This window comes from Ornithodoros turicata, chromosome 3, assembly GCF_037126465.1.
Source record: "Ornithodoros turicata isolate Travis chromosome 3, ASM3712646v1, whole genome shotgun sequence".
Classification (NCBI taxonomy): domain Eukaryota; kingdom Metazoa; phylum Arthropoda; class Arachnida; order Ixodida; family Argasidae; genus Ornithodoros; species Ornithodoros turicata.
The window spans coordinates 9,588,804-9,602,868 of record NC_088203.1 but is presented as its reverse complement, the minus strand read 5'-3'; the positions used below and the strand labels follow the sequence as shown (position 1 = coordinate 9,602,868).

At 43.1% G+C, this 14,065-nt stretch overlaps 1 protein-coding gene across 1 annotated transcript; it reads right to left on the bottom strand.

The window, feature by feature from the left end:
* Nucleotides 1–2,999: 2,999 nt before the first annotated feature.
* On the bottom strand, nucleotides 3,000–13,390 carry LOC135388021 (PX domain-containing protein kinase-like protein). Its single transcript, XM_064617297.1, has 15 exons — nucleotides 13,221–13,390; nucleotides 12,349–12,531; nucleotides 12,151–12,247; nucleotides 11,994–12,071; nucleotides 11,467–11,540; nucleotides 10,321–10,395; nucleotides 10,128–10,232; nucleotides 8,814–8,952; nucleotides 8,609–8,733; nucleotides 7,602–7,719; nucleotides 7,459–7,537; nucleotides 6,743–6,875; nucleotides 4,640–4,726; nucleotides 4,513–4,564; nucleotides 3,000–3,649 (listed from the first exon to the last, which is right to left on the bottom strand). Exons 1-15 carry the CDS (start codon nucleotides 13,332–13,334, stop codon nucleotides 3,372–3,374), a joined length of 1,737 nt encoding a protein of 578 aa, XP_064473367.1. The 5' UTR covers nucleotides 13,335–13,390; the 3' UTR covers nucleotides 3,000–3,371.
* Nucleotides 13,391–14,065: the final 675 nt, after the last annotated feature.

Genomic DNA, 14,065 nt, shown 5'->3' with positions numbered 1-14,065 from the left:
AGTTCGAGGTGGCAAATACACCTCTCCCTGTTTGTAAACAAATGACGTCATAGTGTTCGGCAGCGCCACCAATTTGGTAGAGGCGAACTAGGTCTCGCCCGAAAGACACGGTCTTGCGGGGAATATGGTGGTCCCTGAAAGGGACGCTACCTTCGGTCCTACGTTTCTTTCAACAGGAGGCAGCGAACAAGTGCCCATTCGTGGAACCCAGCCCTTCCCTTCCGATTTCAGTCTGTCTACCAACGTCATGATGACGTTTCTCGGGTAAAGGTCTATTCCTGGCGTTCGGAAAGTGGTGGCACTTTCCGAACGCTAGGAATTCACTGGAACTTGCATGATCAGTAAGCAAGTAGCCGTGATGGCAAAAAGTGGTGGCACTCTCCGAACACCAGAAATTTTCCAGCTAAAACTTTATACACCCGGCCTCGAAGTGACAGGGCCCTAAGCACTGTTGTTCTTTTGCCGCTGATGATTTTGTGTTTTATGGTGCAAACGCAACTTTTGCAATAATGCTGTTTGTTTTGTTTGTTTTGCGCTTCTAGTATTTTTTTTTATCAGGCCCTGCATCGGTCCCTGAGCTTGACTTGAGACTGCCCTGTGTGCTAGTCGCCTATTTGCCCACCGCTGCAGTGGCTCGTTCCTTGCTCCTCTTCCCACAGTACAAATATCGTCTATACAATTGACGGCAGACGTAACACTCAACAAGTTCTCTAACACGCCAGCAGCGCGTAACTGGGCGCTGTCGGGAGGAGTGTAGTCGTGCGCGGTCATGCAAGCTCGTTAGAATACAGCGTTGCGAACGCTCATGCAATCGAATTATCGGGTGTTCCCCCTTCAAATACGCGACTCTGACAGGACCTGAGCGTCAACTCGAATTATCCAAAAGTTCGAATTACCCTAAAGTTCGAATTACCCTAAAGTTCGAATTACCCTAAAGTTCGAATTACCCTAAAGTTCGAATTACCCTAAAGTTCGAATTACCCTAAAGTTCGAATTAACGACACCGCGCTATTTGCTTTTTCGCCATTGGAATGCTTATTTATGAATTACGGGTGAAGAAAGGTTGGACCCCTGGCTCACAGCTGCTGCACTGTAACATTGATAGAGGTTCTTGTAAATGCAACGGAAGAACTATCGTCAGTATCATGAGAAAGTGATATGTAGAGCTGAAACCACAGCACGAGTCATTGTAGAGTGAACATCACTGTTTGGCGAACTGTCTCTCTATTGACGATGTAGTCTTACCAGAGGTCGTGAGAATTTTTCCATCATTGGGTACTGTAGTACCCACCCAATAAAATATTTACTCTTTCGAACTCCAATACAATTCAATGTTACAACTTTTCACTGCGGCACGGTGAACAACACATAAATGCTTTGCAAATTTACAGTACATATTATATTCCTTATAAAAACGCCATGTGCCATGAAACACTTGCTTACGAGGCAATTCATCAAAGAAGTGAATAAATAATTGACTGTTTTACGTGCGTGATAACTTTGCTAACCCACGATTATTTGGCAAGCAGCTTCATGCGTGATTACGGAAGCTTGTCAAGGGACATCCTACTCAAGCTTAGGCTTCACCTGGCATACGCTTGAGCGTAAAATGGGGTACAGTGCTGGACAAAGGTTTACGGAACACGCTCTGGCACATTCCTACCCCCGAGTGACAAGCTAGCAGCGAATGGCACCCTATGGACTTGCAAACGGGTGACTGGGTTACCTGGGCACTTGTCTGCAAGTCCATTCGAAGTATCCGAAAGTTCGAATTAACGAGACCGCGCTATTTGCCTTTTGGCCATTGGAATGCTTATTTATCAATTACGAGTGAAGAAAGGTTGGGCCCTGGGCACACAGCTGCTGCGCTCTAACATTGATAGAGGTTGTTGTAAATGCAACGGAAGAACAATCATTAGTATCATGAGAAAGTGGTACGGTCCCATTTGCTGCTAGTGTGTCACCGTGAGGATGGAATGTGCCAAAGCGTGTTCCATAAACTTTTGTCCAGCACTGTACCAGTATACGCATCAACACTGAAAATTATGGCACACAGTGCAGCTTCCCTGCAAACAATTGTTAGCTTGGTTTATGTGACGACGCATTCAGAAGGTAGTTAAAGCATTGGTATACAAAATTTACCTACGATATGTTTCATTAATGTAAGGCATAAATTGTTCTGTGGATAGGGTCAGAGCCACAACAAAGTGTGATATTCACAAGTAGAAATCACGGTGTACTCTGTGTTAACCATTGCGTACAGCATCTGTTTGACTATAGCACGTTTGTTATGCACATGAATGCTGTGAAATGTGACCCACGCAGGAACAGGTGTTGTCTTCACACATGCTGCAAACATACACATTTTGGTGGTCTGTGGCTCAAGCTGCTAAGCTATTTGCATGTGTAAAAGCTGCATCTTGTAATGAATAACCACAGTATCATGACCTTCCACTGATTCTATGGTGTCCTGAAAGCAGTTATATGTACAAAGACACGATGAAAAGGTTACATAAAATGAAGTGTTTCACAATAAACGTGTTGGCCCGAGCAGGACACATCCACAAAGCCCAGCGGGTCCAGACAGGTACAGGTATACAGGTCGTAGAATAACTATGAATGTGCGAAGCCTCACGGATAGTCTCAATTCATGATTCCACCAACATGTGACTTTCCTTCTGTGGTAGTCGTATTCTAAAGAAACAACAAAAATATAAAACACTTAAGCTTTCCTTTAATAGATACAAGCTTTCATGCAGTGGACTGCATTTCGTCAGGTACAAAAACAACAGCATTGGAGTTACAAATATATATACACTTGTGTCATCCCTTTTTATCATCTCCTGTCATCTTGTCATCCCTCTGTTAATTTGTATCCTTTACCCTCTCCCGTTTTGTATATTCACGTGTGTGCCATCCAAGTGTATATATATTATTGTATACATATATACATATTGTATATATATTTGTAACTCCAATGCTGTTGTTTTTGTACCTGATGGAATGCAGTCCTCTGCATGAAAGCTTGTATCCATTAAAGTAAAGCATCAGTGTTTTGTATTTTTGTTGTTACTTTTGCCAAGTAGATCTTGATCCCACCCTCTACATTCATCAACTAGTCATATTCTACACAAAACGCCAGGCCTACCCCAGGCCAAGAACCCACTTATTCAAACGTTGCAGAAAGCTTAATCTAGGACTAGCAAGGTACAGCTTTGTTCTTAGGACTCTGTTATGGGGTGTTTTACACAAACACAAACGTCAAAAGCACGGATCCCTTGTGCATCCAACAATAAAATAAGCCCTCTGTAGGTTACGTGACCGAAGACACTCATCTTATCTCATTCTCATCATGAAAATATAAGACAGTGTTATAGTTTTGGTACGCTGCAGTCTTTGGTGACTGCCTTCTTGAGGGCGCCCTTATTAAAACCTGTTATGGACGACAAGAGGGCTTTGCGGTCCCCACTGCCACCGGTCTGTGGTGGGGCACCATTGGAAGGGAAAGGGACACCATTCGGAGGGGGAGGGGGGCCTCCATTTGGAGGTGGAGGTGGCGGTGGGGGAGGACTCAAAAGTGGAGGAGGTGGTGGGGGAGGGGGAGGTACGGCCGACGTTGGAGATGTCACTGGAGCGTCTTCGGGGGTTGCTGTAATACAACAGGAAATGGCTTGTTGCAGACAGGAGCACCATTAGCACACGACGGTGCTGCGTTTTTCTAAAAACTAGTTGAAACCCATCTTCGCAACACATATGTGAGAACCCCAATGCCACCAAACATCCTCTGGATGTACGAAAAACGTCCTAACTGATTCGTACATCCAGAGGATATTCGGTGTTGTTGGGGAAGGCACGCCTTGCTCTGGTTCTTCGCCTGTGTGCTTAGCAAATAAATACAAGCTAGGTACGAGTACTTCTAGGTACTAACGAGTACTAAATCTATTAAGTACCAATACCGGCACTGAGTATGAGACAGCATGTACTCTGAACTAGCGTCACACGTTACTGTCCCGCATTTCATAACTTCATTTTTTTAGAACATGCATACTATATATGTATGCGCGTATACTGTTTTAGTTGTTCACAGCAAAGTGGTCGAATTGTGGAACGGACAGTGTTACCTCTCCTAAAAAACAATATAAGAAAAATGCATGCAGGTTCCCCAAATAGCGCACTGCACAGTGCTGAACTGTAATGTGGGCATTTCACCTATCACAATTAAGTGTCATGTCAGTCAACTGCAAGGATCAAAGCTACGGCAACAGACGTGAAGCAAGAAGAACATGAAAAAAGCACCTCGGTTATGAAACTCAGGGTGCTCGCACCTTTATGCCTCATGAACGATTCAGACCTAGCCAAATGGAAATTAGGCTTATTCAATCATTGCGTCGGATTGACACAGACCAACTGTTGTGCACAACATAGCCCGTTTCTGTTGGTGCTAACAGTATGTTATCCTCAACAGCTATCCTCGTGTCAGCAAGACACCCCGCAAACAAAAGGTCAACTCACTCGGAGATGCATGCTGGGACGATGGTGTCTGTTTCCCACTCTGTTGCCTCCGCTGAAGAAGAGAACAATGTGCATGTTCTATGGTGACTTTTTTGGACTCAACCCAAACGTGGAAAGTTTTACCTACCTTTTTCAGCTCAACTGCTCTCCGCTTTCTTTCTTCCTCAGAACCCAGGAGGGCGTGAGCCTTGAGTAATTTTTCTTGGTGCCTCCACTGAAAGACAGAGTTGGACCGTTGCTGTTTCTACAAAGGCATGTTGCGGAAGATACGTTGGCAATATCATGTCGCAGCGTACAGCGCTGCACCGTGCGCTGTGTAAGATTCTGTAGCACAGAGGTCATAAAACTGCATTCTAGGGTATCGTTCCGCACTGTACTTTGAACTCCGTTCACAGCATGGTGAGCACTCTGCTCAGCAAGTGCCGTAGAATGCTTTTGTGCAAAACTCTGAAGCTGCAGCAAAACCTGCAACATGCTACTATAATGTGCTGTAAATACTATGCAGTAGCACCATGCAGTGGAATGTAAATTTTTGTAATAACCCTGTCACACAGCCAATTGAATGGCGTTCCCAGCGAATGACATTCGTTTGTATTGCATCGAGCTACACGGAGAAAAAGAATGTCATTCGCAAATCATGTTACTGTCGATGATTAAGACACCAAGGCCGAACATATGAAGATATACAGGGTGTCCCAGAAAACGTGTCATTGAATTATAATAAAAAAACTACACCACCTAGAGTCATGCGGTCAACGGTATTTGTTCTTACTGGGTTTTTGTCACCTCCTCATGTGAATGTCGTGTAAAGCAAATTTATTATTATATGTAAATTTTTGCAAGCTTTAGTCGGAAATTTGCCAAGTAAAGGTCACTTTTTTACCCCACCAATGTGAAGAGCGTGTCTAATTTACTCAAATTAATGATAACTGACAGGAATATTCAGGAGCTATCCCATCCGAAAAAATAGCCGAACATCATTCTCTACGGAGGTCGCACAGAATAGCGCACGATGAATTTTTCAGCGCAATCTGTGTCAGTCCGACGAAAGGAGGTTGGAAACCCAGCCCACCTCGGCATCGCAGAAAGAGATAACGCAGGCATGGCTTATCACGTCCGACTTTAGCTGGGATAATGCTTTCCCTCTCCCAATTTTAGGAACTGTTACTTTTTCTACTATCACTCTGTGGGCTGGCTTCGGAACCTCCTTTCGTCGGACGGCGAGCGATTGCGCTCAGAAAGACATCGCGCGATATGGTCCGGTGCTCCGAAAAGCATGATCTTCGGCGATTTTTTCCGATGGGATAGCTTGTGAATATCACTGTCAATTATCATGAATTTGAGTGAATTCGGCACGCTCTTCATATTGGTGGTGTAAAAAAGTGACTTTCCCTTGGCAAATTTCTGAGTTCAGTTCGCAAATATTTGCATAATTAAACTTGAGGTACATGACATTAACTTTACAAGGTGGCAAAAACCTAATAAGAACAAATGCCATTGACCGCATGATTCTAGGTGGCGTAGTTTTTTTATTATAATTCAATGACACGTTTTCTGGGACACCCTGTATGTACAAGTATATTCAATATACATATTCTGTTTTCTTCTTCTCGAAATGAGTGAAACATTTTATTGCTCCACAAAATTGTTGCGTGTTGGATGATGCTCAGCTTGCTAAGTACCACGAGCCGAAACAAATAAGAAGCCTATTTGGGCCACACTTGACAACATAGCAACTGGTAACGAGGGTAGTTCTCCGAAAAATTGTATTGAGCCTAGAATTGCTTGATGTCAAAAGTTACTAAATTTGTGATAAAATATTAGAGAATATCTTTTCATTCATGTTTAATTTCTCCTAATGGTTTACTGTTGTTTTTGCTACCTCTCTCCTGGTAAGGGTACGCAGTAGGTACGAGAGCGAAAAGCGAATGAGCTCCTCAAAACTCATTTGCTGGGCGAATGCCATTCGCACGTACTGCCATTTTTGGCTTCACCGTTTGACACGAAACGAATGTCAAACGGTGTGAATTCACGAGTTCTCGAATTCACGAACAGCGTGAATGTTATTCGCTGGGAATGTCATTCAGTTTGCCGTGTGAATGGAGTATAAGACGTGGTACGTAACTAGCATTTTATAGCAAGGGTCAAGGGTACACATACAGTGAAATAAATTATCATCAAAGCTCACAGATTTCTGGCCTGCCTAACATTTGTTTTTTCAGCAAAGTACCTGTCTCTGGTCCTCCTGCAACCTCCTCTCCGTCAACTCTCGGGCAGTTTTAAGGGATTCCCGCAGCTGGCTGGGGAACTTCATGGGCAGCTTTGGTGTGGATCCATTTGTTGCTACACAGCTCCTAAAGAACCTGACGACAAACCATAACACTCTTTTTGTTGTGACAAGTCTAGCAACACGTGTCCTGCCACGGTCGGACTAAGTGGGAACTCGTCACCTCGTGGCTTCAGCAGATGCCAGAGCCGAGGTGCGTTGGCTGGTTAGGTTCGAGAGTTATGCCACTTAAAAGCTCTAATGAAGACTACAACGTGCTGCATTCTTAATACAGCCAACCCTCAATTTATGAACAGTTGGTTTAAAAATTCCTTCTCGTTACAAACGGTGCCTTCTGGGACAAGACACTTCCCCTTCTAATCCCTCAATTTCTGAAGTATTTCTCCAGGAATGTGTACAGCTCATAAATTGAGGGCTGGCTGCATTTCCCCACACAGTGAAACCCGCTAAACATGACATGGACGGGAACTCCAAAAACGTTGTATTAATGGGGTGATTGTACAACGCAGAAACAATACTGCAAGCGGGGTGCTACTGGGGCAAAAAATAATTATATTCTGAAAGAAATTGTATGAAATAACATATCATTGAGGTTTTTCGTCATTTTTAGTCCTTATCTCTTGAGGGTGCGGATAACTACAGCACTAAATCATACTCACGGGTGAAGTAACAGGTCCGCTATTGTAGGTAAACCATTTTTGCAAGCCTCGGTCGTAAGCAGTGCTTCTAGCACCGACCCTAAAATATGGCACAAGCGTGTAATGTCATAAATGGCACACACAATTATGACACACTTTCTTACTTAATTCGGGGGGACAAGATGGTGGATACGAATCGCACGTCGCCGTTGGACATGGTCGACCGAATGCCATCTCGTAGACCATGTGACCGAAACTGTAGACGTCGATTGATTCGAGAGTCTATAATTCAAGGAATGAAAGAGTGAAATAATAAGATAACATTTCTCGAGCGCCAAATTTTGTGCAAGTGGCAAAGTTTTCAAATAAAAATGTATCTAAAATGTTAATGAGAAAGATATCAAGCACCAAAAAGGCATCTAACTGTAATCATGTCAAGTACCAAAAAAGCAATCTTCAAAATGACATGATGAACAAAACTAGTTCTACAAAATTTCAATAGACAAATACTGCACTAGATTTCATGACTAAAAATATATCACATCATCAAGCACTCAGCAGAGCCCTGCGGAGAGCTACGGCTAGCTCAACGCAGAAAGCAGACATCTGCACTGCAGTTTCTTTCCTACATCCATTGAAAAAGCTGTTCTTACTTAAATTTAAACTATCAAAAATAGAAAATACTATCCAAATGTCTGGCCGTTCAAACATAGTCTTACAGCACCCTATGTAATTCACAGAGGTCAAATCGCATTTCCACAGCTCGGTTTCGAAATTTTTCTAGCCTCTCTTGGTAGAAAGCTGCTTGGATAAATCAAATGTCTTTGTTCACATATTTACCCTGTTACCTTATTATTTACTAATAATTACCTAACCTTCTTAGCCAAAGACCATATAATGTCATAGAGGAGGTGCACTAACAATACAAGGAAAAAATTATCTCAACACTCAAAGTACGCTCAACCAGCACAGTGAAACTATGAAACAATCACACTCTCAAACACTCAAAACAAGCACTCCTACAGGAGAAACCTGGCTCTGTGGTAACTTCACCAAAACGTTCAGGAAAATGATACAAAAAAATAAAAATCTCATGCATCTGCCCAAACTTTGTGACATAACAAAAAAAAAATCTCCAACTAGGAAGCAATGTTTTCTTAAGTTTACCCACCTTAACTTTCTTTAAAGTAACAATAAAAGGCCTCAACTGGCATGGTAAGCCTAACAGCTGGTTCTCCAAGTCTAGCAATGCACAACCACTCGCGAGGATTGCCACATTTCCCAGGTGCAGGTGTCCTGAAATACATAAGCTCCTTGTTTTACGCAAGCAAATCTACTTTCCGTTTTGAGACCAAAAGAGAAAAATTAACACACACCATGATACAAGCCTCTGTCGTGCAGCATTTTGAGTGTGTGCAGTATTTGGTTTCCCAGCTTTGCTATGGCCTCAGACGTCAGCGCAAAGGACTCTCTCGGGCTGCAGTACTTCCTCAGGTAGCACTCCTGCAGCCTCGCCTGCAGACAGCAACGGGAATTAGGCTACTTTTTCAATATCACCCGCACAATACCGAACAGTGTGTGTTCAACAAACACTGGATAAAACTCTCACAAGATGAAAAAAAAGACTCAAATTGGGATTGGCCACTGTAGTGAGAAATACTTCCTTCCCCTCTCACTTTCTCTCTCTCTGCAGCGCAACGATGCAAAAACAACGCGAGGATCAAGCACGTTCCGGTCACCGAAATCAGGGGAACACCATCACCACTACAATAAATTCAGTGTGTAATACAAGGCATTCACACCAAGCACTTTCTTTTTGTAGTAAACATGCTATAGATTATTGTTTTTTTTCTCTCTCTCTCTCTCTGGCCAATCTATTTCCGAGCACCAAACGCTATGCATTCCAATTAATTGATTTCGAGTACAAGAGCCACAAAAACTTTTCATAATCTTATGTAAAGAAGAATCCCCTTCAGTGGTCGTTCACTGGGGTGCTCATCCTAGGTCGCCGGTCCCTTTGGCCTTTTTATTTTCAGCCTTATGACTTTCGGCCTTCTAACTGTTCAACCTTATGATCTTTTGGCCTTATGATTTTCAGCCTTTGGTATAATAAACATGTACATTAAACGGCAAAACATTCAGTTGTTGTCTTTCCGGATTCACTCCCTCCTCACTCCAAACACCCTCTCCCTTGGTTTTTTAACTGTCACTCCCCCCCCCCCTCCCCCCAAGACAAAATTCTGCCGCTGCCCATGCAAACACTCTTTTTATTTATTTTATCTTGATTACAGACCTTGTACTTTATCTCGGGTAACCCTGTGATCGCTACCTGGAGCTTGTTACGTTTCTGTCAGATATGATAAGGTTATCTACAAAAAGCACGTGTCTGTGCTTATCTCAGAGATAATCTCGAAGGCTTCAATGAGGATAATACAATACCTTCCTGCAAGGTACAGGCATTTTATCTTAAACTCTCAAGTGTCCAGATAGCATTATCTCCCATGCAAGTTCAATGAATGGATCACTGGGCCTGCTTGCCACTCTCCCCAAGTCATTTGTGGACACAAAACTCTTGCTCCACACGAAAGCAACTGAATATGCTATATGTCTTGAAATGTTTTTGTTCAGGGTTAAAGTAAGCAGAACTGAACTCATTTTCTTAATTTTTATACACAAACAGTCCAACTTACTCGATACAGAAGATCTCGTAATGAGCCCTCGTGCGAAAGGTTCCTTATAATTATGGCCCCGCTCTCGTTGACAGTACACAGCGACGTGGGCCAGATGTGCGGATGCTGCAACGTGACATATGACGCGAAACTGTATCGGATAGACAACGTAAAAACAGCATGGTGTTGTACGTTGTTGAGAAGGTGCACCTACTTGAACTGAGGAAATAATCTTCAATGCACTTTGAAGATCCTTAACACTTAGGTAAAAGTCCGGGCCCAGTGGAACCTTGGTTTTAAAAAAAGTATATGCATTCAAACCTGACCACAACTATTAAATAAGTTCAGATATGTTCGTGAAATAGGCATGAAAGCAAGCATGACACAGAGCATGAAAAAGTGAATATACAAGCGGTGAAAGTAAATACGAAGATGAGTACACAAAGAAAAACAAAAGTGATGGTGGAAGTGAATATGAAAGTGAGTATGGAAAGAAAAACAAAAGTGATTGTGGAAGTGAATATGAAAGTGAGTACGGAAAGAAAAACAAAAGTGATGGTGGAAGTGAATATGAAAGTGAGTACGGAAAGAAAAACAAAAGTGATGGTGGAAGTGAATGTGAAGGTGAGTACGGAAAGAAAAACAAAAGTGATGGTGGAAGTGAATATGAAAATGAGTTCACAAAGAAAAACAAAAGTGATGGTGGAAGTGAATATGAAAGTGAGTATGGAAAGAAAAACAAAAGTGATTGTGGAAGTGAATATGAAAGTGAGTACGGAAAGAAAAACAAAAGTGATGGTGGAAGTGAATATGAAAGTGAGTACGGAAAGAGAAACAAAAGTGATGGTGGAAGTGAATGTGAAGGTGAGTACTAAAAGAAAAACAAAAGTGATGGTGGAAGTGAATATGAAAATGAGTACGGAAAGAAAAACAAAAGTGATGGTGGAAGTGAATATGAAAGTGAGTACGGAAAGAAAAACAAAAGTGATGGTGGAAGTGAATGTGAAAGTGAGTACAGAAAGAAAAACAAAAGTGATGGTGGAAGTGAATATGAAAGTGAGTACGGAAAGAAAAACAAAAGTGATGGTGGAAGTGAATGTGAGTAAGGAAAGAAAAATAAAAGTGATGGTGGAAGTGAACACGAAAGTGAGTACGGAAAGAAAAACAAAAGTGATGGTGGAAGTGAATACGAAAGTAAGTATGTAAGCAAGTATCAAAGAGAGCACGAAACTAAATACAAAAATGAGTACAAAAGTGTGTCAATGACTGCAACGGCCAGTGAGACAGTGAATGATAGAGAGTACAAGCATGAGTACTGTCAAATATTTCAACAAATCCAGTATGGGGACTGTGAACATACCCAAGAAAGAAGGTGTCTTTCTCTAGATTCCCCCTTTGGTTTGACAAGAATGTATTGTTTTCTAAGACGCCACCCTACGGAGAGGTCAAAAGGAAGGTATGTGTAACATCATAGATTATTCAGTACAGTATTCATCTGCATTTCGAAACAGCTAGATGAGAGACCTCGAACTGAAATTTAGTCATGGGTCTTGTTAGCCTTAGCCTACATAAGAACGTGATACACACATACTTTCCGCGGTACTAAAGAAAGTAGAGCCACAGGAAATGTATACAATTCATAGACGAAAGACTCCACTTGACAGCAAAGATAAATAGGTAGACTGCCTACCTAGATCTCATCTCATCTCAAATTTCATGTTACCGAAGCTTTCGTAACAAATGAGTTACAATGAGTTACAGTACTGAAGGAAACGAAAAATGAGTTCAAGCACAATAGGTGATGCCACTTCAGCCAATCTTTGGGAGCCTATTTTCTATGGGCATCTGAACTTTTCAGAGTGCCCATGGACAACCACGTACACGTACCAATTTCTGGCAGAAGCTGCACGACCTCCCACTGTTCTTCTGACCGGAACAGCATTGAAACGTGCTGGAGAGCCAGTTCTAAAAAGTGATTAACGAAGACTTTATACACAATCCGCCCACACTCAGCTGTTGCACACCCAACAAGGTTTTGGCATACCTCGGAAATTCTGGCTGTAGTTGTGGGGGTCCAGGAATCGCTTCACATGGACGCTTACGGACAGCAGAGGATGTGCTAGCACCTTATCAATGTATTCCTATGTAAGAAAATCGAAGAGACAAAAATTCGTTATCTTCACGGTACTTTCAACTTGTGCACTTGCCTGCAACTGTTAATAGACTGTGCTAATATACAGACCTGCAGCTTTTGCTGCCTTTCAGCCACAAACTCTCTGTTCATCTTGTTGAAGACCTTCTTGGGAGGTAGCGGCAGCTCAATGCCGGACGCTTGCAAGTAGCCATTAAGGGAGTCGAAATCGCTGTACCGCCTTGATACAGTCCACGATGTGTCTGTCCCTCTGTGCACCCGCAGTATGTACAACTGGGAAGAAAATGTTTTATTGGGCGAGCAGATGTCGGCTGCATGTATGATACACTGAATCGTGAGTACGATGCAATTCACCGACTTCATTCAGATCCTAGATAACATTCGCCCCTTTTGTTATCCCATACACTGTCCTGTATCCATAACAGCGTACCTGCCTATGTTCTCATTCACAACAGCATTTCTATGGCTGTCCCAAATACACATACGCGAACAAAGAGATAAGCGTAGATGTTGCTGATGCAAGCAAGTTGCAGCAACGCCGATACGATCACTTAGTCGATAATACAGATCAAGGTTCTGATCGCGTGCTAGCTACTATGAACGTAAGGCGAATTCGTACGGCGAATACATAGCACATGATATGGCGCAATACCCCTGCAACAACAGGGAAATGCATCATAACTTCGTGTGGCCTTGCGTAAGCTTCCTTGGGCATAGAAAGCATCTTTCCACGCAATTTTACAACCGACATTTTACATACGCAGCACTACCAGCGTTGTGGCACTCTTCTATGTTTAATGTAGTGGCTTTAAACCCCGTGATTTGCAATTTATAGGCCCAAAAGCTCGTGGAGTACCTTACCCATGGAGGCGTACTGCAAGGGCCGCGCGTAAGTTGGAATTATCTCTAGCAAATAATCATCTAGTTTATGTATCTTGAAGACGTTCATAGTGTATACTTACAGTGTGACCCTGGGAGTTCTCGAAGGACTCGATAACACAAGAGAGTGGATGGGTATCATCGAGCAAAGTATGTTTGCTACGCCTCTCTTCAAACATCGCCATGGCAGCCGCCATGCGGGTTGCCAGACGACGCTTGCGACGCTCACGTTTACGCCGCCAACGCGACCAACCCAACAAGCGCTGCCAGCGCCCCTGTTCCTCAAAAGATAGAAGTGACTTCAATTGACTTCACCTGTGACTTCTCAATGGAAGTCTGCCCGGTGTCAAGAGGATTAGGTGAAACAAAACTCGATAATCGAAGAAGCTTCGGTAACAAGTTGGAGTGGAGACCTAGTGCGTTGTTGTGAAGCACGAAAGAGAAGAAACGAATGAACAAGAAACAAAGTGCCAGAGACACTGGAATCTAGGGTTCAAACTCCCCCCCCCCCCAAAAAAAAAAAATACTCGTACGTTGGGAGACGGGAAACGAGGGTGAAATCCCATTTTTCCATATAAAGTTCCCGCAGAAGATGTCCCGAAATATTTCTCTGACTACGTTTCTGGCATCCTGTATGGCCAACAACAGCGTTACCCAAACTGTGGGTTGCGACCACCAATGGGGCCAGCATGGTAGCCCGAAAAATATTTTATTTCCTTTTTTTTTTTGGGGGGGGGGTCCTATAGGAACTTTACATGAGGAGGTGCTTCCCTTTCCCTAATGCACTATCACGATTTCGGGGGGGGGGGCTAGCCCCCATCCTCCTCCTCCCCCCCCCCCTGGCTACGCCCACCGCCAGGGGGTCGAAAAATGGCATGGGAACTTGAAGGGAGAACAGTGAAAAAAGCTCGTGGTAGCAGACCCCGAG

What these genes read in the sequence shown, in the direction of transcription:
- LOC135388021 (XM_064617297.1), bottom strand. Translation starts at nt 13,334, where the DNA reads ATGGCGGCTGCCATGGCGATGTTTGAAGAGAGGCGTAGCAAACATACT. An exon ending in TGCAGGAGGACCAGAGACAG is followed by an intron (nt 4,727 to 6,742) that starts GTACTTTGCTGA and finishes TCTGTCTTTCAG; the next exon opens with TGGAGGCACCAAGAAAAATT. An exon ending in GTCCCAGCATGCATCTCCGA is followed by an intron (nt 3,650 to 4,512) that starts GTGAGTTGACCT and finishes GTTGTATTACAG; the next exon opens with CAACCCCCGAAGACGCTCCA.